The sequence below is a fragment of the Notamacropus eugenii genome, chromosome 2 (genome assembly GCF_028372415.1).
Source record: "Notamacropus eugenii isolate mMacEug1 chromosome 2, mMacEug1.pri_v2, whole genome shotgun sequence".
Lineage (NCBI taxonomy): Eukaryota > Metazoa > Chordata > Mammalia > Diprotodontia > Macropodidae > Notamacropus > Notamacropus eugenii.
In genome coordinates, this window is record NC_092873.1 from 419,514,144 (window position 1) to 419,541,313 (window position 27,170).

A 27,170-nucleotide genomic window follows, 5' to 3' on the forward strand; every position below is an offset into this window, starting at 1 on the left:
GATCCTAAAATGGATGACAACATAAACTCAGACAACAAGGAAAACCACTCAAGAACACTAGATCTTCAGAATCTCCAAAACCACTATGTTCCACCATTCCCTCTTTTCAAATCAAGTAGCACCACTATGGAACAGAGCCATCCCAAAACACAAACTGAGACATTATGGCTCTATCTTTTTTTATTCAATTCAATTCAACAAACGTTTATTAAATACTTAGTGCTTAGAAACTGTAGTTTTAGGAGTTAGAGATATAAAGATGAAAAATGACAGCCCATGTTCTCAGGAGTTTCTTATTTATTATGGGTAAATTGGATATGAACACATACTCATAAAAGCATGATACACATTAGTGCATAATGGGTGCAAAGAACAATTCCAGATAAAGTGTTCTTAAGAAAATTTGAAGAGGGAGTGAATATTTTCGGATGAGATCGATCAGAAAAGGCATCAAGGAAGAAGCAGTTCCTGAGTTAAGCCTTCTGCCAGGACCTTGGGATGCTGCAGGGTTTACACTTGCACTAAAATGTCTTCCTCATCCCATAGCCATTTCAGGGTTAGCTACATAGAATGAATGATGAAAATTCCATGGCACACATTTGAGGGCATTAGGAAGTAGTCAGCATATTTGTGTACATGGTTTTGAAGTGGCTACTGGATGGCCTGGGTTCTTTGAAAGCAATATAATATAAGACTGCGGGATCCTGTAAACATCCTTTTACATGCATTAATGTGGCAATAAAAAGAAAAATGAGTACTGTGGAAAATCAATGATTAGTTTTACTTTATATGCCACATAGAATAGGAACCATGCCAAACTTGTACCCTCTTGGAAAAAAAATAAAGCAAACTCCAATAAGATCACAAACTTTATTAATAAAGAACATAGCTTATAAATGATTCCCTCTCACTGCAATCATCAATAACATCCTTTGCTATATTTATGGGATAAATTTACTTCTTTTTCATATAGGCAGAGAAATCCTCTGAGGTGGAAACTACTGCTGGTATTCATGTAAGATGATATTGCCACAGTAGTAAGGAAATTCAGAGGAAGTATAAGTTCCCTCAGTGAAGTGAGGAATAACCAGCACATGACAGATGGTATATTTCTAAATACTGTAAAGAGAATTTGAGAATCATTTGTTGAGGAGGATGAAGAAAAAAATGAGAAGGTAAAAAAGTATTTACTTTAGGATAATGAAAGGAGAAGGACCTTAGGGATTTTATGTGAAATAAAAATCTGTACAATTTAATTTCATGCAAATATGGCACCTGGAGATAGAAATTTGGGAACTATTCAGGCAGTCAGTTATTCTATGAGTCTGTCTGACTGACCATGTATCTAAACCTTAAAAGAATAAATATAACCATTAAGTCCAAACTGGTCAAACAAAGGTTCATTTAATCTAATAAGCAATTAGTAAATCACAAGATATGTCATAAATTTAGACAAAATATTTTTTTTAAATTGCAGTACTTAATCATTTCTAAAACCTAAAAAGGACTATTTTTATATTTTGGCTAATGCATTCTAACCAGTGCAAACATGATCTCACAGTCAGATAGACTTCTTATCAATGAATCAGTTTTCTTCATCCCATGACATTTTATAGAGATACTAAACTGTGAATATATAAATTATGTATACCAAGTCATTTTTGAAAAATCTGCATGTGAAATTTTTTAACCTTGTATGACAAAGAAGAGACCTGTTATTAGTTTTATAATATTGTAATTAATAAATTGCTGATGCATTTATTTATAGCATTTATAAAAATCTTAATACTTCTAGCTTCAATTCACACTAATGGACTATGAAATATTGTCAAATATTTTTCATTTGTAATATACAATAGTCTCATTTTGAAATGAAATGGCTACTGAAATCGTTTCAATATAGTTTGCACTCAGTTCAATATGATATTGAAAAAAATGTCCATTTCAGAAATACCTTTTTTTTCAAACTCAGGGATATAACAAGTAGAAATATTTAAAAATACTGTGTGATAATATGAAAAGAACAAAGGCTTTGGAATTGGAGGACCTAGATTCAAACCCTTCTACTAATACTTTCTGTGTGGCCTTGGGAAAGTCACTTTACTTCCCTGGGACTCAGTTTCTTCATCTATAAAATAAAAAGGAAAGGTTGGACTCAATGGCATCCATGGCTCCTTTCAGTTCTAAATCTATAATCATAGGATCCTATAGACATCATAAAGATATCTACAAAGAAAAAAATTATAGAGTTGTCTCTAAAGCCATTTGAAATGACTGCCAACTTTCTAAGGTATCTTTCATACGCTGAGCATTAAATGAAAATAATGAATTGATACTCCATCTTCATTTCAATACTGAAGAGCTCTTCATATGGGATCTGGGATGATTTGAAACTACAGATAATATAAAAGTCCACAAAACTATAGAAAAAAGATTTTTGTACACTGTGACTAGGAAAATGGATTAATTATTTAAAGTAGGATGTTTCTAGATAATGACTGCATTTGTAGGATTATATATGAATGCCAATTTAAACTCTAACCCCGTGCATGCATTTCAGAATTATGGTCGGTGGCATCATTCATTCCTCTCCAGGCTATACTTGTGACTCATCTTACCAAGATGTTCTCTACCATGCCACAGAAAGCTCTTCATCCTGGAAGCTCACTTTGCACATGGATGACTTCTCACATGGGACATATCTTCTACCTCTGTGGGCACTCCCTCTGATTAGCAAGTTTCTCCCAGAATCTCCAGTTTAGGAGGAAGTCCTTCTGAACAAGACCCTCATGACAGGCGCCTTCACCATCAACCCTTGAGGGAAGGGACTGTAATTTTTTCTGCTTGTATTTGTATTCCCAGAGCTTAGCATAGTGCCTAGCACACAATAAACACTTAAATGCTGGCTGACTGGTACAATTTAGAGGTAGACAACCTGGGTTCAAATCCTGACCCTTTCACTTGTTGAGTGACCTGGAAAAGTTCATTCAATCCTTTTCCTGGGCTTTAGTTTCTCTATAAAATAAGAAGGTTGAACTACATAACTTTTTTGTGGTTTTACTTTGTTTTGTCCTGATGCTTTGACCATTAAAATCAATGAAATTTTTATATCATTCTCTAATCAAGATTTGAGTTAATTGTCTGTGTCTGACTCCCATTTCAGCGGGGAAAGAAAGGTTTATCAAACTGAATTTCCAGGTAGCTCTCTCCTCATCCTACACTGTAGCTACAGGAGACTAAAGAGAATGGAATTTGACTGTGGCCTCAGAAAGGGTTTTGACCTTGAGGAAGGACTGAATTCCAGAAGTCATCAAGCATACAGTCTACGTTATATGTGATTAGTACTCCTGTTTCTATTGTACATTTTACTAATCTGATTAAACCATGTGTTTAAATTATAACTTCAGGTGAAGCAACATGAAGGGAAGAGCCTTTGGTCAAGTAAGTGGGTTCTGAGACAGAGAACAAAACAGTTATGTTCCTATGTAAGGATTCAGGTCAAAACATTGATTTAGTGATGGTGAGGCAAATGCTGGTTGGTTGACTATCATATGACTCAGGGTCAAGACTATTTGCCTTGATTATACTAATTACCCTAGTGATGTAGCTTCATGATTAAGGATACCAAGGGGAACCTCTTTCTTCCTCTTGTTTATGTTTTCCAAAGCTGAAGAGTTCCCAAGCCAACAGAAGTAGTTCTGCTACACACAGTAGTGCTATCATGCCTATTTGATAATGCCATGGTGCCTACTATTTCATGATGACTTGCAGCATTTCATTCTCCTTCACATATAAACTGGGCACAGAGATTCAGTTTTATTTTGCTTGGGCTTGAAGTAGTTTATGCTAGATATGGTAAATTCTGCAATTATGCAGAATAAAACATTATGTTTTAAAAACATAAGTTTGTTCTACTATGACTGATATGTTTAGGGAATGTTTTAAGTAAATTTGAATTTAAATTTTTTTTTTCTGAGTGATTTCTTCCAGGAAAAACAACAAAAATGCAGAAAATCACACCACTTCATAAGTTCATAAACTATACACCTTCTGGAGGCCCACTTCCACAAATAATCTTCAAGTCCTTTTCGGGTAAAGTGCCATATTTATTGTGTATCTTCCAGGACAATAGAAGCCGTGAGCAAAGAAGAGCTGCTTTGCAACAACCCCCATATTCCCCCATCCCCTTCTTTGATGGCCACCTTACAGTTCTGAGTTTTGGCTTGCACAGTTCCTTCCTGCTGGCCAAACAACAGCATGGCCACTATTTATTGTAGAATTTCTGTTTTTCTTTACTATTTAATTCAATCCAATCCAATAAAAATTTATTAAATGCTTACTCTACCAATCACAGTATTAAGTGTTGAGGACACAATCAAAAGAAAGACCATCCCTGCCCTCAAGGAGCCTGTAATCAAAAGTGGGGGACAACACATAAAAAGAGGCAGGGAAGGGGGAAGATGAGATAGGATACCAGGAGCCATCTTGATCTGTGGAGGTGAAACCAGGCAGGACAGCAGATACAAAGTGAAATTAGCTGAGCCCAGTTTCTTCCCACTGTAAAGGAAGACATTGGGAGGAGTTTGGTACTTCTCCACTCTAGCTTTCTGATCAGAGGGGACATGAGGCTGAGGGAGGTGGTATCATTTAGGGCTTCAGTTTAATATGTATAAAACTGTACTATGACTTTTTATTATGTTCTTATCTTTTTTAATGTTTCACTGATAAAGTTTTTGAGTGTGGTGCCCCCAATCCCATGTTCTCCATAAGCTCTATGGTTTTTATTGTGCCATTTTGCAAAGAAGTACTTTTTGGGAACACATATGTCACATGATAGTAGAACTGACTTTACATTTAAAGGTCCTAACCAAGTAGCAATCATATAAGTCTTAAAGGAAAAATAGTATTAATGTCATAGTATATTGTTGTTAAGTTCCAGAAAAAGACAAATCATTTTTTTCTCAATAAGACTACTGTTAAACTCCTTTAAATAAGAACTAATACCATGCACAATGTAGAGAAAGGAGAGAAGGGAAATAATGTATCAACAGAAGTATAGGCATTAAGAAAACATTAACAGAAAAGTTTTAAAATATTTCACCTACAATCTCCTTATTTCTAAAAATCTTTTAAACTTTTTCATGCAAAGAAAACTCTATAAATATTTAGGGCCAAAATGAAGGGTAGACATAATATACTTACCCAAATAATTCAGAGATGTTTAGGAATCAATACATTTTGGTCAAGATTTCAAAAATCATGTTCTTAATCGTTGCTTATGCACTGGCAATGGATATTTGGTCACATGATCATAAACTACCATGATGCTGTATGAAATTTTGACAACTAGGGTACTTCTCTCAGGATAATTAATTGAATGGTCATGTCTAAGTCCAGCTTTCTTGCATTTCACCAAATAAAGGAAAAGAACAACTACATAATCAGGTATTTTGCACAATGAAAACCTCACAGAAAACAAGAGTAGAGAAGCTAAAGAAATTAGCAGGCAAAAAAAGACAGGCTATAATGCTATAAATAAAAAATATGTGAAAAATAAATGAAAAATCTCCAAAAGTAATACAAATACTACTACAGTAACATTAACTAGTTTGTAAGAAATGAGCCTTTAACAATTTACAAAAATTTTCAGAGTGCTTTAGAAATTCAATAAACAATTAAAGAAAGATATAGAGATAGACATTAAAGTTCTTAAATAACATTTAAAGGAGATAAATGAGGGAATAGATTATTTAGTAGAGTAAAAATTCAAAGATGTAGAAACTATGGAAAGACAGAATGGCAAAACCAAAACCCAACAAAATGTGGAGATAGAAAAGATATCACAATAGTATTAAAGATAATAAAACTAGAATTCTTCAAGTTTCTTTTTTTTGTTTTAGTCATTTATTTATTCATTTATTTTAAGTTTTAACATTCATTTCTACAAAATTTTGAGTTCCAAATTTTCTCCCCATCTCTCTCCCTTCCCCCACCCCAAAACGCCAAGCATTCTGATTGCCCCTTCCACCAATGTGCCCTCCCTACTAACATCCCTCCCTTCACTTATCCCCATCTTCTCTCTTGTCCTGTAGGGCAAGATAAATTTCTATACCCCATTACCTGTATTTCTTATTATCTAGTTGTATGCAAAAACAATTCTCAACATTTCTTCCTACAACTTTGAGTTCTAACTTCTCTTCCTTCCTCCCTCCCCACCCATCCCCACTGAGAAGGCAAGCAATTCAATATAGGCTATATATGTGTAGTTTTGCAAATGACTTCCATAACAGTCATGCTGTATAAGACTAACTATATTTCCCTATCCTGTCCTCCATTTCTTCTATTCTCTCTTTTGACTTTGTCCCTCCCCAAGAGTGTTTACTTCTAATTGCTCCCTTCTACCATTTGCCCTCCCTTTCATCATCCCCCCCACACCCTGCTTATCCCTTTCTCCCCTACTTTCCTGTAGTGTAAGATGGATTTTCATACCAAATTGAGTGTGCATATTATTCCTTCCTTGAGCCAAATGTGATGAGAGTAAGCTTCACTTTTTCCCTCTCCTCCACCCTTTTCCCCCTCCATTGGAACAACTTTTTCTTCCCTCTTCTATGAGAGATAATTTGCCCCATTCCATTTCTCCCTTTCTCCTCCCAATAGATTTCTGTCTCACCCCTTAATTTTATTTTTTTAGATAAGATTCCTTCCTATTCAACTCACCCTGTGCTCTCTGTCTCTGTCTATCTGTTTGTCTCTCTCTCTATGTGTGTGTGTATGTGTGTGTGTGTGTGTGTGTGTGTGTGTGTGTGTGTATAATCCCTTCAACTACCCAGATACTGAGAAAAGTTTCAAGAGTTACAAATATCTTTCCATGTAGGGATGTAAATAATTCAGCTTTAGTAAGACCCTTATGATTTCTCTTTCCTGTTTACCTTTTCATGCTTCTCTTGATTCTTGTGTTTGAAAGTCAAATTTTCTTTTCAGCTCTGGTCTTTTCATCAAGAATGCTTGAAAGTCCTCTATTTCATTGAATAATCATTTTTTCCCCTTAAGTATTATACTCAGTTTTGCTGGGTAGGTGATTCTTGGTTTTAATCCTAGTTCCTTTGCCTTCTGTAATATCATATTCCAAGCCCTTCCATCCCTTAATGTAGAAGCTGCTAGATCTTGTATTATCCTGATTGTGTTTCCACAATACTCAAATTGTTTCTTTCTAGCTGCTTACAATATTTTCTCCTTGACCTGGGAACTCTGGAATTTAGCTCCAATACTCCTAGGAGTTTCTCTTTTCAGATCTCTTTCAGGAGGTGATTGGTGGATTCTTTCAATATTTATTTTGCCTTCTGCTTCTAGAATCTCAGGGCAGTTTTTCTTGATAATTTCCTGCAAGATGATGTCTAGTCTCTTTTTTCTATCATGACTTTCAGGTAGTCCCATAATTCTTAAATTGTCTCTCCTGCATCTGTTTTCCAGGTCAGTTGCTTTTCCAGCGAGATATTTCACATTATCTTCTATTTTTTCATTCTTTTAGTTTTGTTTTGTAATTTCTTGGTTTCTCATAAAGTCATTAGCTTCCATCTGTTCCATTCTAATTTTGAAAGAACTATTTTCTTCAGTGAGCTTTTGGACTTCCTTTTCCATTTGGCTAATTCTGATCCTTAAAGCATTCTTCTCCTCATTGGCTTTTTGGACCTCTTTTGTCAATTGAGTTAGCCTATTTTTAAAGGTGTTATTTTCTTCAGCATTGTTTTGGGTCTCCTTTATTAGGGTGTTGACTCACTTTTCATGATTTTCTTGCATCTCTCTCATTTCTCTTCCCAATTTTTTCTCCACCACTCTTTCTTGATTTCCAAAGTCCTTTTTGAGCTCTTCCATGGCCTGGGACCATTGCATATTTATTTTGGATGTTTTGGATGCAGAAGCCCTGACTTTTATATCTTCCCCTGATGGTAAGCATTGTTCTTCCTCATCTGAAAGGATGGGAGAGAATCCCTGTTCACCAAGAAAATAACCTTCTATAGTCTTATTTTTTTCCCCTTTTTTGGACATTTTCCCTACCAGTTACTTGACTTTTGGGTCCTTTATCAAGAGTAGGGTATACTCTGGGGTCCTGTAAATTCTCAGTTCCTCCAATGTGGCACAATCCAGAGAGAGAAGTTTACACTATGGCTCAAGGCTGAGATTAAGATCAGCTGCTCAATTCCCACAGTGGCTTTATGCTGAGGCTTTAGCCACAGCTACCTCAGCAACTACTGTTGCTGCTGCTGCCTCTGCCAGTGCAGCTGCTGCCTGTTTCCAGGGTTAGGGGAAGACCCTTCTCCCTTGTCACTGAGGTGAAAAAACCCTCTCACTGACCTTTGAAGCTGCCTCTGGCGTTTGTGGGTTGGTGGGGCTGGGAACCTCAGCTGCTGCTGGGGATTCCACCCCAGAGGCCTGCAGTCCTGCTCCTCCTAGCACCATTTCTGGGCCAAGGCGGGGCTGCAGTCTGCTCCTGCTCCTCGACCAGTGTGACAGACCTTTCCTGTTGGCCTTCCAGGTAACCCTGGGCTGAAAATCTCCTCTACTCCATCATTCTGTGGCTTCTGCTGCTCTAGAATTTGTTGAGAGTCTTTTTTTACAGGTATTTTATGGGCTGTGGGGGAAGAGCTAGAGTATGAGCATCTTTCCCAAGTTTCTTCAGAACAAAACAAATGATCTTGAGGACAGAGCTAGATAAGATTGTTTGTCAGGTTCAGGTAATTAATGGAATTCAGATGTAGCCATACTTAAATCAACTGCAAAATTTATTAAATAGTATACAGGCCACTAATGGAATACTCACTAATAGCCAAAGGGTGTGTCAGACATATTTTTCACTTCACTGCCTTTCCCAGATCTTTATTTTGCCTGGAGTTGAAAAGAAAACTTGTGCATGTAAGGAACTGAATGGTGGGAAACTATTTGGTGGCCCAGAGGGCTAAATGATTCAGCCTGGCTCAAAGCTCTTTGAGAACATGGTCACAATGAAGTAAATGAAAAGAGATTTCCCTGTGACTAGAGACCCTAATTTAACGTAATAAAAAATTTCAAATTTTACCATGGGCAAGCCATATATAGAAAACATTTAAGTTTTAACAATTTATTCTCTCCTGGTGATTATTCCCTTTGTACCTAACATTCATGGTTGTGGATACTATACTAATAAATCCTTTTCCTTCACTCCTCCATGGGTCAATAAAAAAGGTCTCAGTCTGAAGAAGCTCACATCAAAGACCATCACAGAATTATTTGTCTCTAAAAACAATAAAATAAAGTCTAAATATCTCTTTTCAGCAAAGATGTTAAGAAAATTGCCCAGAAGTATTAAGAAAATAAAGCAAAGTATAAATTGATAGCTATAATGAGAAGGGGACCCCAAATTTAAATCACTTAGTAATGCAGTCTCCAAGTTCTATAGTTTAATTATCAAATAGACTTATAAAAAAACTGAGGGAAGCCTCTCAATTATCAAAAACAACAGTCTGAATAAGACATAAGACTACTCATCAGTGATAAGAAGTAAAATCAATTGCTATAATATGACATATCAAAAAATCAAGAAAATTGGCTTTTACCCTCCAAATGACATATTCAACAAAGCTGAATTTATTCTTTTCTGGGAGTCAATAAATATTTATTTAGCACTTATTATGTAGTAGCCACTATGCTAAATCCTGGAAGTACAAAGGACAAAAACAATCGTTGCTCTCAAGGAGCTCACATTCTAATGAGGAAGATAAGACATCAGTAACTAAATACATATGAAACAAATGCAGGATAGATTGAGCAGAATGTATATAGATATATACATATATAGAGATATCCAGCAGAATCAATGAACTATCATTCTTTCGGAGAAAAGAAGAGAGTCAAGGCCTTTGATAAGCAAATTAAACAAATATCTTAAGAAGAATGAAAAAAATCAATGAGCATGAATAGACTGTCACAAATAGGTATTTATTTATTTATACATGGCAGAGAAGACAAGAGTCCTTTTGAAGCTCTTTTAGTCTGAAGGGCATTGAGAGAGCAAAGATAGGCTTCTTTCTCTGTCTCTCTCTCTGTCTCTCTCTGTCTCTCTCTCTCTCATTCTCTCCCCTAGAGTGACAGACTTGGCATTCTTAGTGGAGAGAGAGCAGTCACAGGAGATGTGTCACAAAAGATGGCAAGATGACTATCTAGGATAGATCCTGTTTTCCTGGTAGATGACTGAAAATGAAGAGGATATTATGCAAAGACATAAGATGATGGTACGGGTGGAGTGGATAACTGAACCACATTTTTAGCTGATTTGGGCAAGGGAAAGAAGGAAGGAAGGGAGTTAAAGGATCTGGATCTGGGTCTAGATTAGGGTGACTGGAAAAGGAAGGAGAGGTATAGTTGTATATGATAATGACAGTTGCAATTGAATTTCTTCAAGAAAAACAAACTGCTAATACAAAATGCTGGTTTTCTGAGGTTAAAAATTAATAGGATTTCATGGAGGAAAAAACAGTTAACAACTATAACCTTAATTATGAATTATCTAAATACACCTATAAGATGAAATAGAATTTTATAACATATTAGAAATCAGAGACTAACAAATTGTTTTGTACAAGAAATACATTTGAATGTAAATATGCACAAAGAGCAAAAGGGGGGGACTGAAAAAAATTATTTTTTAGCTGAATTTTAAAAATTGGCATTATAGTTGTGACTTTTGATAAGTCATAACTAAAAATGGATGCTGTCAAGTAAAACAGTAGGAAAACTATACTATGCTTAAAGACACTAAACACAATGAAACAACTTCAATGTGTATATAACAAATTATATAGCATTGAAGTCCTAAAGGAAAAACTAAAAAAACTAGATAAAAAGAAAATAACTATAGGTGACTTTAACATGACTCTTTCAGACTTTAACAAATCTAACAGAAAGATGAAGATGAAGGAAATTATAGCTTGGAACTGAAGGTTAGAAAACTAGATTCAATAGTCTTTTGTGATAATCCAATTTTCTTTCCATATTGACAGTACCTTTTCAAAAACCGATCATGTTCAAATGCATAAAAATTCATAAATAAGTGAAGAAAGGCAGAAATATTAAATATATTCTTATAGATAATAAAAATTAAAAATTGCAATCAATGAAACAAATAGTAAAAGATGAAGATGCAAGTGAAAGATAAACAATTATTGCCTAACTAATTAGTGGATCAAAGATTAATTCACAGAAATAACAAACAACTGTATTGAAGAGAATAATAACAGTGAGACAACATTTCAAAATTTATGGTGTTAGCTAAATGCGTTCTTTAGAGGACAAGTTATATCTTTAAATACTTTTACTGGCAAATGAGAACAAGACAAGACTAACAAATGAGCATGCAATTAAAAATAGGAAACCAACATATTAATAATCCTAAAACAAGCATAAAATAAAATTCAAAAATCAAAGTTGAGAGGAAAACAAAATTGGATATGAAAAACTTATAAAAAGTATTATGCAAAATAGTAGATAAATCATTAACTAGTTAATTAAGAAAGATAAAAATTGAGATCAAAAGTAAAGGTATATTCATGACATGTGGAGTAGAATTTTTTTTAAAAAATCAGAAATCACTACACTTAACTACATGCCAATAAAACTGAAAGTTTAAAGTGAATAAAGTATGCAAATGAATCCTAAAGAAAGGCTTAATAATCTTATTTCAAAAGGAGAATTTGAGGATGTTATGAAAAAAATTCCCAAAGAATAAAATTAATGGGTTATAAGGGCTTATTAGTAGATTAACTTTGATTAATTCTTGGTCCGGGGTATGTGTCTTCTGCGTCAAAATAAGCTGTCTTAATAATAATTTTAAAAAGAAATTTGGCAAAAGTAATTCTTGGATTTTCAGGATTTTAGACAAATTCTTATTTAATGTTCTTTGTAGGGAAGATTAAATGTGAAAATGCTGACACAACCTTAACTCTACCTGGGTGAACAGCTCTGCTATAATTTTGCCTAAACAGGGTCTATGCACTAGTGATTCTATCTCTTGTCTTCTTGTTCCAGCTCAGATAAAACAGAATTTATCTGCCAGTCTAAAGAGGACCATGAACAATTAGCTCCACACAAACTATACTATACCATCTGGCACATGTTTTACAGAGCAACACTGATTTCTAATTTCCAAATTGCCTTTTAACTTCTATATTAATTTCCGACTAATAACTGATCAAAGTATAAAGACCTGAGAAAACATACATGCAAGTGATTAAAATCACAGAAATAAGAAATATTTCCATAAGGATATCTAAGCTTATTTTCAAATGTCAAAAGAGAGTGATAAGGTTCAATTCTTGTAATTACTAAATTCAGGGGAATTTTTTCTACAACTTTTTCTATATCCCAAGAAAAACAATTTCCAGACCTTTCTCCCTACAGTAGCTTAAGAAGCATAACTTTTTAATGTACTAAAATAAGTCTTAGGGTATCAAAGAATTATGTGCATGTGGCAGGGGCTTTATCATATCTGAAGGTTCTCCAGGAAAATAAATATGGAACTTTGATTGGAGGAAGAAGGAAGCTGGAGGATGACAGCTCCATTCTTCCCACACCACCCCTTCCATCAACTACAGCAATGGTGAACATTGCTCAGATTGGGAATTAAGTAGGGATCCCCTGATTTTCCAGAAGGGCTAAAAAAATACTCCACAATTCCCCAAAGTCATAAAAAAATTTCTGATACTAGCTTCTTCATCCCCTATTAGCTGCATAGTACCTAAGAGGGGTGTGGTGCCAGGGGACACAAAGGACTGAGAGCAGGGTTTAATCTCCCTAAGATCTTCTCTCCTTTGTCCCTCTCCCAAATGCCAAACTGTATTCTGAGGCTGTGCAATCAGATTTGCCTTGGAAATCTCAATTGAATGGGATACTGACTGAAGCTTCTAATTTAAGAAATTATCTATATATCCAAATGGGCAAATTCAAGTAACAGTTGGTGTATAGCCATGTTATGAATTACATTTCACAATTAGGATTTTAGATGTCACCTAAGATCATAGGTATTTTGACTCTTAGGAATTTGTCTGCAATGTCAAGGCTACACTAAAAATGGAGGAGAGTCATAGTTATGCCACTAAAAATGTTCAAATGCATAGTTATGTTCATCGCATAGTTATAATGTAAACTTTTTAATGTTCTGATGTCAGCAAACAGAAGTCCATGTTCACATTTTAAAACTAAGGCTGCTTAAAAAAAATGTAGCGGACAAAAGGAGAGCTAGTTCTTACTGCAAAGCAAGTGATAAAGGACTCTTTTGCAGACAAATTCTAGAAGTTCTTAATTATACACAGGCTTATTATCTGCATCCCCAGTGTTATAAAGTACCAGAACTTCATTAGAAAAATTAAGCTGGAAAAATGAAGGCACCACTTTGTAAATTTCCACTGGAAATTAGCTGGAAGAGGCAGAGGAATACTGGATCAAAAGAGGGTAATCATGCTTAACTGTGCCCTAGAGCACCCGCATGTATAATACGATTTGCTCAGTAACTACCTCTCCTATTACTGCTTGTTTGGAGTATTCTGTGTTAATGGGGTTAGCTAATTTAGTATTTTAACTTAAAAAGGCTCCGCTGATTAATAAATGTTGCACACTGTGCTAGTAATTAAAATAAATGGAAGAGTTACAAATAGAAGTTGAATTGTTAAGAAAACATTATCTGAAAATATATGATAATCCCTGTTTATCATAATACAGTAACAGTCCAGAAAATATGCAAATTGGTAAAGATGCAAAGTGTTTAAAAAACTAGACCATTCAAAAAACTTTTGAGATGTGTAAGATTCACAGGACTTGTCAGGCTCAAATATTCTCTCTCTCTCTCCCTTTCTCCCTTTCTCCCTTTCTCTCTTTCTCTCTCTCTCTCTCTCTCTCTCTCTCTCTCTCTCTCTCTCTCTCTCTCTCTCTCTCTCTCTTTCTCTCTTTCTCTCCCTCTCCCTTGTATATATACATGTTTATATTCATACATATAATACATTTTTAAAAATAATATTTCTGATTTTCATTTAACTGCAGAATAACACAACTTCTAAATCTTTTCCACAGAGCTTATAGTATGGAAATGCAATGAATCAAATACAGTATTTAAATATTGACCAACCTATTTGAATAAGACAGGATTAAACAGGCACAAAATCACTCACCCAAATACATTTTACTACGTGTCCACTATATGCTACAATGATAATCTAGAGATATTGGGAGTAGAAAGCAAACTTTGTTTCTGCTGAAGGTGAAAAATTTATAGTTTTCCACTGTCCTGGATCCTGAAATGCTTTCACTAAAGTAACATCCAGCTGGCACACAGAAACAGCAAGCTTTTGCTTCTGTTTTGCTACTGATGATTTAAAAGAATTTCTACTGCATCATTAAAACATTATAATAGCATACTTTATATATATTTACATGTATCTACATGTATATGGTCAAAAGTGCTTTCTTGTCTCACAACATTATCATGAAGTAGGTCGTGAAAAGTATTATTATATTCATTTTACACAAGAGAAAACAGAGAAGTTAAATGACAAATTCAAGGTCACACATCTAGAAATAAGTTAAACTATCTTCTAAGTCCAAAGTTCTTACCATAATGCCTCTCAGATCATGGAACAATGCATTTTCAAAAGGATTAATAAAAATAACATTTATTTGTGTTCAGAGTGTTTTAGAAATTATTAAGAGATACTTGCATTTAAATGTAGTAAAGAGAAAATATGGTTTGACAATGAATTTCATAGAATGACATGTATTTTCTAAAAATTTCTGCAACTTGACTTAGAACCACGAACTGACAAGTAACTGAAAATTCCAGTGTTCCTCAGGGGTTTAGGACAAACAATTCTGATAATCTGATTTTCACATCCATCCAGACATAGGGACTAGAACTGATGTGATTTCATTGGTACAGGAAACTAACGGGTGTGGAAAATCCCTCTACCAATACAGGTCAGCACCTTGAACTTAATGTTTTCTTTACTATATCTCTTGAATCCACCTTTTCCTTTCTATTTCACAAATATTTTCCTAGTTCAGGCCCTTATTCTTTCTTATAGAATCCCCCTGGGATATGCATTTGGCTCTGTATTAACAGTGAGTCAATAAATATTTATTAAGAATCTACTGTGTCTTGAGAACTGTGCTAAGCACTGGGAATTCAAAAACATAGGATGGTCCCTACTCTCAAGTAGCTCTCAATTAAATAGGAGAGATATCATTCCAACAGCTACATATGAACTGGAAATATATTCAGAAAAATTTAGAAATAATCAACAGTGGGAAAACAACAGTATTCTTAAGAAGGATTAAGAAATACTTCATGTAAAACTTGAAATTTTTCTACATTAGGCTTGAAGAAAGATAGGAGGTGAAGATAAGGAGGAAGAGAATTCTGGCATGAAAGACAGCCAGAGAAGGTGTTCAGTGATGGAATGACAGCACAGGGAACAGAAAAGAAGCCAGTGTCATTGGATCTCAAGGTTTGGGGTGGAAGAAAAACTAGGTGTAAGAAGACTGGAAAGTTAGGGAAGGACAAATTATGAAGGACACCAAATAGAGCTTTTCATATTTCATTATTTGATTCTAGAGGTGATAAGGAGATATTGGAGATAAGATGTGTGTGTGTGTGTGTGTGTGTGTGTGTGTGTGTGTGTGTATGTGAGAAAGACATGGTCAGACCTGCATTTTAAGAAGACTGCCTCTAGAAGATAGAACATTTGAGGCAGGGAGAGAGCAACCAGTAAGCTAGATAAATAAGCATGAGGTTATATGTAGTAATGTCAGAAGTAAAAACAGTAAATAATATGGATAAAGAAGGACATAATTATTTTTAAGAAGAAAATTATCAAAAACAACGCATAAAATCACTTTGAGAAATGATCCTTAAACTCAGGATTTATACACAAACTCTAATTTCCCTTGTTTCAAGTAAGAAAATACGCTGCAATTATTAATATTGAGATTATTGATGAATTTTAAGGAAAATTAATGATTTAGAAAAGATACTACCAACCTGCCCTTTCATGAGGTGAGAGATCCATGGTTATTACACATCACACATGTTTTCAGACATTATCAGTTGTGCTGACTTTTTTTTTCCCCCTCTCTAAAAAATATTATTTGTCATATAGGATGACTTTCTGGGAAGTTGTAGAGGAAGGATACATAAGATACTATGGTGATGTAAGAAACAGTAAATATCAATAAAATACACAAAAAAAGAAATTAATGATTTGGATGGCATTATGATCAAGTATTCAGATGACATAAAACTGTAAAGGTAGTGAACATACTAATAACAGAATCAGTGTCCATAAATTTCTTGAAAGGCTGAAACAATATGGGGATTCTAAGATGAAATTCAATAGAGATAAATACAACTTCTTAGACTTTTTTAAAAAAAATATTTACTAGTACAAAATGGAGAAGGTGTGATGGCAATTTGTTTAAAAAAAATCTTGGGATTTGAGTAGACTGTAAATTTATTTATCGAATAAATAGTCAATCAAAGGTCAATATGGCAGCCAAAAAAAAAAAAACCACACAATTGAATTGTGGTGAGAGAATTAAATCAAGAAAACTGAAAGCAAAGTCTTGTTGTTCTCTGGCCCAGCCAGACTACCCTTTAGTCATTATGTTAAATTCTGAGTGTCAAATATTAGGGAAGACATTGATCATTCATAGAAGACTGTCCATGATGAACTATTATCTCAAGACCAGGCCATAATAGGATATAATGGGGATGTTCAGCTTTGAGAGAAGAACACTTGGAGAGAGCAGGATAGCTTTCTTCAAGTGTCTGAAAGTCTGTCGAGGAGAAGAGGAATTATACTTAGCCTGCTTGTCCCAAGAGGGCAGAACCAAAAGCAGTCAGTAGAAAGTGAAGGGAGGGAGATGTTAGGGAGATGGAAGGTGAAATGTTAGAACAACTAAAGCTGTCCAAAGTGAAATGGGTTTCGATGGAGGTAATAGTTTTCTCACTATATGTTTATAAGGAAAGTTGGATGACCACCTTTTGGGGAGGGTGTAGATAGGATTCTTGTTCAAGCGTATGTTGGGTTGGATGGACTTGGAAAACCTTTCCAATTCTGAGATGTTGTGAATCATTCCTAATCCCTTCCTTCCAGCATTAGAATGAGGAGATCTCTCTATCTCCAGACTTTCTCCTCTCCAGTCCAATTTGTACACTGAATAAAAATGAAAGTAACAAAAAGAAATAAGCATATTATAAAGAAATAAGTTACTTGGGCCAGATTGGCACTGGCCTTGAATGTAAAGCCAAGGAGTTTAAAATTTATCCTGTAAGTCAAAGGCATTTAAAGATTTGAATAGGACAATGATATAATTAGAGGAATATTCATAATCTAGTCCCAACCAGTTTATTCAGGATTATTTCTTTTTCTTATTTTCTCTTTATTCAAGCTTTTCTCTTCCTATTTTAAACCTCTGCTCAAATCAACTAAGTCTAATTATTCTGCCTGAACATATTTTGTCATTCAAATCTTAAAGGTCCAAATCAACTCCCATCTTTGAAAATTCTTCACAAAATACTGGAGTCCACAGTTGTTTTCCCCTCCTTTGAACAAATAACATTTATTCTCAATCATACCCCTTTGACAATTTCTTATTTACTATTCTATAAAATACATAGCCTTTTGAACTCCTGTTAGTCTGATCAGCCATTCAGACACTTTGACCTCAACATAGTGTTGTCATTTTGGTCCTCTTTGAGAAGGAACAACAATCCTTAAACTGTTTTTTAATATTTCGTATATTTACAACATGATTCCCTGAAAAGACTGAAATCTCTTCAAAGGCAGCCTGTGGCCATGTCATCATAGATAGCATCTCTTGTGTACTTGCTAAATATTTGTTGCTACATTAATTAATATGACCCTGGGCAAGTCCCTTGACCTCTTTGGTGCTCAATTTCTAAGAAGGATCTCCTGCAATAGGTAAGATTGAAAATGAGTCACAAAGGAAGGCAGGAGATGAAGGTGAAGAAGGACAATGTTCCAGGCATAGAGGACAGACAGTGAGAAGGCACAGAACTGAGAGATAAAGGACTGTGTGACAGGAAGAGTGAAAAAGCCAGTACTGCAGGGTGGTGGAGTTCCTAGAAGCGAGTGAAGAATAAGAAAATTTGAAAGATGGAAAAAAGCCATCTTGTGAGAGATTTTAAAAGCCTAATTAGTATATGATAAGCTCTTGAACTAGGAAAGTGGCAATGTGAATAGAAAATACTTCATGTCTTATTTTATTTTGTCCAAGGGGATAGAAGTATGCGTTACTATGCTTCAAAATCTAAGTAGCAGTGATAGTTCTGGAATAGTTTGGAAATAAAACAGCAGTGATTGGCTGGAAACCCTATGAGTAATACTCATCTTTTGAAAGCCTCAGGCCATGAGTTTATTCACTATACTTTGGAAAGTGAAAGCATTTATAAGTATTCCCCAGAAAGTAAAACACAGCTCATCCTGTTTTGGGGATAGCAATGAGAGTTCGCCTTATACTTATCCATGAACATACTCAAAGAAATTTGGATAAATTCACATTATATTTGTTTTTATAGAAACAATGATATTGCTTTTGTAAAACATAATAGCCATTTCTAGCAATATCATTTACCTTGATACTTTATAAGCCTTTCAGATATCACAAAATGGGAAATATATTAATAACCTCTCACCTCAGATATTCATCCCTCAATTAGACATTTTGCTTCATTCACTCAATCTTAACAGAATTAATATGGTATAATTGTTTTCTTTTAGTAAATCAAACCTAGCTGTATAAAACCTTCATCTAGCAGGAATGTGAAAAAAAATTCTCCCTCTTCACTTATTAAGTGAACCCAGTTATTTCCAAAATCATTTGCTGAACACTTGGTACACTTCAAATAATTGCTATAAAATGAAAAGCTTTATTGAAAATTACTTTAGCTATTTACCAAATATAATTAAAATGTTATTTTATGAAAAATTTTATTGATCAAGGGCCTCTTCAAAAAAGATACTTAATAAAATGTGATTTTCTACATACCAAATACTAACAGAATGAACCATATTCTAAATGTTGTTGACTGATACGGTACTCTCAAATGCAACTGTACCATATAGGAAAACTATTACAGGTGACAGAAAGTGGAGGAAACAGTTTTTTTTCCTTTTTCTGAAGGCAGCAAAACACATTTTGTAATCTATTGTCATCGAGAGATGACAATGACAAAAGTAATAATAAACTCACCACAAATTTTATAATTTCTATGAACTGCAACTATCTCCAGCATCTTTAAGGGAAGCCGTTTAGAGCTCTAAGCACATGAACTGAAACTACCTCACGAAGCTAACAACAATAATTTGAAAATATTACATGCCACTAGTCCCTCCTTTGCCTTCCTCAATTATGAAGCAACCAACTTCTCCTATTGCTTCTAACTCATAAAAACCATCACGTAATATTGAGTCGACCAAGATGAAAGTTATCTGCTATAAGGAATGATGTTACTGGGATTTTTAAAAAAAGTATAACTGCCTTCACTCAATGATTAGAGGAATCAGTTTAAAAACACAGACTAGAGATTTCTTTTTTGCCATTTAAAAGGCAATGCTCTTTGCACTTTCTGGGCTGGGAGTGAGTGATTTAGCTTTGATATCCTCACTCATCTCATCAATGGCATTTGCATCTTGAAGAATATCTTCTGCTACAAATATCAGATACGACAGTAGGTTTTCTTCTCCACAATAAGAGGTTTCTAGACTCATTAGAAAGCACAAGCCATCAAAAAACACAAGGCACTAAACTGTGTTACAAAATACTGAAAACTCACATGTTGTCATTGACACGGTGTTTCCATTCCTCCCTTTTGAGTTCCTCCTGGGCCTCTTTTACCGAATTGATTGATGTGGCCACCCGCAAGGTTGGCTGCAAAGGCTTGTAGCGCTGCTGCAATACTTCAGCGATATCTCGGAAGGGCCCCTGACAGGTACAGGATAAGGTCAGTGTTTTATTGGGGTGGGTTTTTTTTGACATATTATTGATGACCAAGGATGGAGAGTGTCTAGGAAGTACAACAAGTTTTTCTTAGCTAGATAATTAAAAAAATCAATGGCTTTTTATACAAATAAGGAAAAACATGAAGGCTGATGCACTATCTTACAGCAATGAGAAATGTTCTACTGGCATCAATATGGAAGTGGACATTTCCAAGAAAAACAGTACTCTGAAATAAGACGGAATTGTTGATTTCACTTAATTTCATAGTTACAAAAGGTCTTTTAATTGCTGAATGGTTCAATTTGTGCTTTTACATGGCTATATTTTCTAATTTAAAGATATGCTATTTGTTCTAATTACACAAATATTCATTTTATTTTTAATTAGCAAAGCCATCAAAAAATTTGGGGCATCACCTTCAAAAATTCATCCCATAAATGACAATAAGGCAAAGATGCAGATTTTCCATTAGCTGAAAGCTTTAGATGGAAACTCAAATCTTACCTTTAACTGATAATATGCAAAAATCTATCAGGATCATAATTTCTCAATAATTTTACAAATTCTTAATGGAAAAATCTATAGCTATATTGTTTAATAACTTAGATGCTGATATTAACCTTTTCATTACACACACACACACACACACACACACACACACACACACACACACAGAAAAAGCCTGTGTGGCATTTAAAGATGATTTATACCATAGCCTATTTTAAGTAGTAGTAGTAGTAATAATAATAATTATAATAATATAATAAAAGTAGTAATCAATACAAACTCACTTGCAGCGTAATTAGTACTACATTAAGCTCAATACAAATCGGTGGCAACTCAAGGTTTTTCAGTGTCACTAATTACATTCTGTTTTCTCTCCTCTTTCTTCTTCCTCCCCTCCCCTCTAGCATTATTGTTGTTTTGTGAGAGAGGTGGTAAAACATTCTGAAAATATGAATGGACAAAGAATTCTAATCATGTTCCTTATTCTTCAAGATCTCCTCTTTAAATAGGTTATCACTAACAAGTCACAGCTGGAGTTACTGCAAGCACTGAGTGAAGACTGTGGGGCTAATAAAAAGAAATGATTCACGCCTCATTTATGTTCACTTATGTTTTACATTAATAGAAACCAATAATAGGAACCAGTTACCATAAAAGTCATGGACCGTAAATAACACAAATGGCAAATAAGTATCATCTAGTACTTTTCACAGCTGGACAGGAGGATTGCTATATTTGAAAGTAGTTAATGGATTTGTATTGGAACTTTACTTTTTAAAGATACAGGGACATGATTCCATGTCTCCTTTCAGAAGCATTCAGGAATCAAATGTTCATATTTTTGTGCTTTTACAAGCTCCTACTTGTCTTAGTTCTAGAAAATATGTGGGGAGAATGAATATATTTTGGGGTCACCATTGAACAAGGTTTGAAAATAGAGGGAAATAAGTTTTCCCAAGAAATAAGTATGACAAAATATTCACAAGTCACTTGTTAAGAATATTGATGTTATTTAATTCAACAGCTGCCATATTGTTTGAAATGAGATGTAAAATATATTTTTCTTTAAAATAATTATTTAAATCATCTCAATTTAAGAAACTGACAATATAGTGGAAGAAAAAAATGACTATCAAGAGATATAGAATGTGCTATCAAAGGATCATGGATGTCTTTCTGAAGTAAATTAAAATATCGACATAGATTTTTTAAATGTCTCATTCATCAAACATTTCTGCAGTCTATTTTTCTTCCACAGAAACAATCCACTCCCTTAGCATCAACCAACGTCAAAAAGGAGTTTTTATAGCCCTTTTTTTTAAAAGGTGTGGGATGGTATTCGACTAAATCTGGAGCACCCAAATAGACCTGACTTCATTTTTAGCATTCTTATTCTAATAGGGAACTAAAGTCAAGTTCTGGCTCACTTGTTATCTACAGTCTTTGCTACAAATAATTGTTCTACCTCTTCTATTAAATTATGGCTATTCTAATATCTTAAAGGTTTAGGTGGAAGCAGTATGCATGCTCTTATTAATGTTCTTTAATGAAAAGATGACTAATTTTACTATTATCTGTACTTTTGTTAGACCGTAACTCTATTTAACACAGCAATAAAAATGATAAATCAGATCTATCAGATGCATTAAAACTTTTTCTTTTATATATATTATCTTACATATATAGTTCTTAACTATAAAATGTGAAATACCAATGTTCTTATGAGAAAACTTATGGATAGTTAATTTTTCTACTTTTAAAGAGCTATAAATCTCATCATCATTTAAACGCTATCTATAAGAACTAGAAACATTCTGGTTATTTGAAAAGGTGTTTTAGTAACAAGAATAATTATTATAGTGTATGATATAAAGAAAAGCCAAGGTATATTATGTAGGCATTGTTATTATAAAGAAGTGAATTATGGACGGAAAAAGTATACGCATTAGCTACTACTACCTTCTAGCTAACAGCCCAGACTCTGAATTCTTACGAGTTTTCACTTCTAATTTCCCTCAAGAACATCTTTGGAATATACATTACAGTACAAATGCCATCTGTCTGACAAATCCACATGTGAGAAAGATAACTCATCCAAATGCAGAAATTTTATTCAAGTTGATTTTTCAAAAAAGCAATAAAATGACTAATAATAACAATTTGTTAAGTTAAAAAGACATGAATTCATACAACATGTATTAAATGCTCTTTATGTGCCTGGCACTGGGCTGGATTCTGGAGATACAAAGTTGTTGCCTTCAAGGACCTTACATTATAGTCCCAATGTCTTAAATGCAATAAGGTATTGTTGTTTTTCAAATGAACTCTACTACTTCATCTTTGCTTGTTCATTTCTTAGAAGTAGCATGAGCTAGGGGATATGGGGCTAGTGTCTGAGTCAGAAAGACCTGGATCCAAGTCCCATGCATGACATGCTCTGGTTGACCAAGGGCAAGTCACTTAATTTCTCAGTTCCTCTGACATACCAATATGCATTGATAGAAGGCTTTTTCCACACCAGGAGTTCCCCCATGCTTATGAATTCATAGGTCTGGACAAAAAAAATTTCTGTGAAGTATATAACATAATATTTTATAATCATGTTTTGCATTTAGCATCTATTCAATACATATTTGTCAGCTGGATCAGTGAAAGGACAAATACCAAATTTTTATATCTAAATAAGTAGGGTCCTTCAATAATAGATGCATTTATTCTAACCATTCTATTATATTACCAAATATATAAATTTTGCACCTCCTATTTTGGGACTAAGTTCAGAGTAATATAAGAAAATGAGTTTCATTGGTACTTATTTTTCACTTTAAAAATATTATATTAACAATCACCCATCAACTTATTAATTAGATATTAGCCATCAGCTTGATCATCTACTTTACTCACTGAGGGTCTAAATGGCTTTTATTTTTTAAAAAATCAGTGTCTTCAAGTGTCAAGGGTCAAGATTTGTCACTATGAAAACACTCAAAATAAATATGCCAGAAGTTCCAATGAAAATTTCAAAAAGGAATTCTAAACATATCTTTATCAAAGGCATGTATGTGTGTGTGTGTGTGTGTGTGTGTGTGTGTGTGTATGTTTTTTTGAAAGGGATGCAGTATAATGGTCTTTTTGGATTTCTACCTCCTGCATCTCTCTTCTCTTGCCATGTGTGCTCATTAACTCATGCCATGGATCAAATCTAATCCCATGAATGGGATATTGAAAAAAAAACTGTCATGCAGCAGGAGGATTGATTCATCCATAAATCACACTTGTGGGTGGTTCTGTTGCCAGTTTGCTAACCCTATTTCCCAGGGACTAGTGTTCTTCTCTTGAACCCTCTTCACATTCTCCATTAATGTTCTAGTATCCTAGATAGATTCTATATCCTAGATACCTGGTCTTAACATTGGTGCTCTCTATGTTCTGGGCTTCAGGCCCTGACATCTATTGTCAGATTGGACCTTAAGCTATCATCAATCCCGCTCTTCTGCACTGATATTCAATCTTAGACTTTGCTTTGTGTTCATTTTATTCTATTTTTGTTTCATTTATCCTTTCCCCTTACTGGATCTTCAAGTCTTGAATATGTTTACCAGAATCATCCTTCCTACTTATTTCTCTCTAAAGTAACAGTCTTGTTCATTCATCCTAAATCAGTCTAACACTAGAGGTTTACTTCAATTTTTGATCCTGCCTTTCCTTTCCCCGACCTACCCTGGTCAATTCTTGGTTATGATATCGAGGTGTACATATTCTGGTATATTGTTTAAAATCAAATGTCACATTATTTTTTGAGTAACAGCAGAAAACCTCTTTTTAAAAACTTAAGTCAACTCTTAATACAATGAAGCTAATAAATATATCAGTAAGATCTTCTAAATGTGTTTTTGTATGGTATTGTGTCATAACACAAGGTCCAAATTGTACCATGCTTGAACAGGACATCCGATAAATAAGATGGATATGCTGTACTTAGTCTATATCCTAGACATTGCTAAATACTGCTGATATTGCATGAAGATTTACCTATGGTAAGAACTGTTTAATGTCTCAACCATTTAGTAAGTTCTTTATACTACTATAAAATGCAAAAAACAACTGAGTAAGTATGTGAATTTCACCCAATCACAATACTGAAGACATTTTGTACGTGGTTACACAATTCCTCTGAATGGTGTGTAACATTAGCTGCCATACCACTGAGTACAGCATGGCATGTAGGCTGTTAAATACTCATTTTAAAATATTGTGCTTTATACTTAGATTACAGTTGAATTAACCCAGTTATTTATTTTCCTGAAAATATGAATTCAGTTGTGATGATCTGATAATGAAATACAAAAACATGAAGTCAACTTTCAATCATCTATACCAATGGAAAGGAATAGTGGTATGGATAATTCCAAATAGAAAAGAAAAAAAAAGCAATTCATACATGCCTTTAGAATTAATTTTCACATTGACACTAAGATATAGGCATTTCTAATATAGTGACAATTTACATAGGAAAATAATGAAGTTCTATGGTAAAGATCTGGATAAGAAAAAATTTGAAATCTTTCCTGATTCTCTCTTTTGGTTCCTTTTTCAAATATTCTCTCTTCTCCATTCTGACCTTTGAGAATATCAGATTGAGCCAGAGGCATAACTCTCTCTGTTCTCATAATTTACTTCATTGGGAATAAGTAATTAAGTACTTTGGATTTTTAAAATATTTGTACTTTTAGCTAAGTCAGTGTTGGAAGAAGTTCTAGTGACAAAACTCACACTATTAACTGCAAATCTCCCTTTCTTGCAAACTTTCCAGACAAAAGCAGAATTGAAAAAATTAACAAGGAATCAAAAGTTCAGTAATAAAAAGCTGGGAACCATACTACAAACAACAAATGAAATAATCTGATGACCTTTTATATTTTGGTTGTGGATTAAGCTTTGTCTCGGGTCAATCCTGACATTTAAATTATCCCCTTTTTCCTTTACTCAGATCCAAACTAACGAATATGTACATGAAGAATTGCTTATAAGATGAAAAGTGAAATGAAGTGCAATTTGACAGAAAAAATAAAGTTTCTGAAAATAAATCACCATTGGAAAAAAATATAATTTTAACAAATCTCTAGAACCAGGCTGATGGTACACTTATGCAATTTTTGATAAAACAATATTCCACTATAACAAAATAACTTGGAAAGTCCCTTGCAAAAGTTAATTATAAAATGATCTAACATATTTGGTTTAAAATTAGATTACTTAAAATTAGTTAATTTTTCTAGTATGTTGCAAAGACAATGAATACTGCTGATAATGCAAATTAACAGAATTGTTACAAAAGAGCTATAAAGTACCTGGCATTGCTTCCTGTTAATGGGTGGTAAAATGTCTGATCGTGGAAAAGAACGCTTACTCGTGCAAGCAAGCCAGGAGGACAGGTCTTCATAATCTGCCTGCTGAATTTGAGGGGCTGGAGATGTCATGTGAAATGCCCTCACTTTCCGTAACTCAAACTCCATTGGATCTGGATCTCTAAATGGTGAGTTGTATACACCTGGAATCTAAGATAGAGAATATTATTTAATATTGTCAAATGTATTTGATCACAGACTAACTACACTTTCAGACCTATGTAAAAACACAGACCTATGTTTTAAAGTTGTCTATTTTATCCTATAGTGTTTATGTGCCACTTGTGGCCTTTATGATATAAATTGTTATAGCCTAGAATCAGTGACATGCTGATAAATTTTCAACATCTGAATTTCTAAAGGAAAAAAATGTACACAAGACATACTTTTAAACTTAACTCCCATATTGACATTTTCTCCATCACTTTTCCAAAATCTAGACAATCAACAAAACATTAAATCAAGGCCTTATTTATAGTATTCAACACTTTCTGAGGTGTAGATGCTAACACAGAACGTTGAACAATAGGCTTTCCCAAACCAATAGTCCACATCTCTAGCACAAGCCTGTTTGGAACCTTCTTCCTTTAAATACCCGCCTCCCTGACTTAATGTAAACTTCATGAGAGCAGAGGTTGCTCCATATTTTGTGTTTCTATTTCTATTACTGATCATGATGCTTTGCACATAGTAGCTACTTAATAAATGCATATGGATTAAGTGTTGATATTTGCAAAACAATGGACTAGAAAGACTCTACACTGAGACTCCCAATTACATATTGAAGATATTAATCTATAATAAGCAAATCATCAGAATACAATTCAGTCTATATAGTCTATTATTACATATAACCTATAGGGATGAGCATAGTGCTGAGCACACAACAGTCAATGAATGCTTGCTAATTAAGTGTTCATTGCATATATTATGCCTGCTATTTAAAAAAAAATTGTAAATAGTAACTAACTCTAACCCTCTGGAGTCTGGCTTCCAAACTCATCAATAAACTGAAATTGCTTTATCCAAAGTTACCAATGATTTCTTAATTGCCAAATCTATAGCCTTTTCTCAGTCCTCATCCTTTTTTGATCTTTTGACATCATTGATCATCTTCCCCTGGATATTTTCTTTTTTTCAGAATTTCATATTACTTTCTCCTGGTGTCCTCCAAGCAGGAGTGTGCTGTTAAATGTTTAACACCCCACTCTCAAA

The 27,170-nt window shown here is 34.2% G+C and overlaps 1 protein-coding gene across 2 annotated transcripts in view; it reads right to left on the reverse strand.

Annotated features, from left to right (window-relative positions):
* SPATA17 (spermatogenesis associated 17) overlaps positions 1–27,170 on the reverse strand; it is a 270,751-nt gene that overhangs the window by 54,533 nt on the left and 189,048 nt on the right. For both annotated transcript variants that reach the window (XR_011975479.1, XM_072647825.1), the window contains exons 7-8: positions 25,899–26,105; positions 19,874–20,022 (exon numbers count right to left, since the gene is read on the reverse strand). Coding sequence is in view for 1 of the 2 variants with exons in the window: in XM_072647825.1 (XP_072503926.1) it covers positions 19,874–20,022; positions 25,899–26,105 (356 nt within the window). In the remaining variant the exon portion in view is untranslated. The remainder of the gene's footprint in view (positions 1–19,873; positions 20,023–25,898; positions 26,106–27,170) is intronic.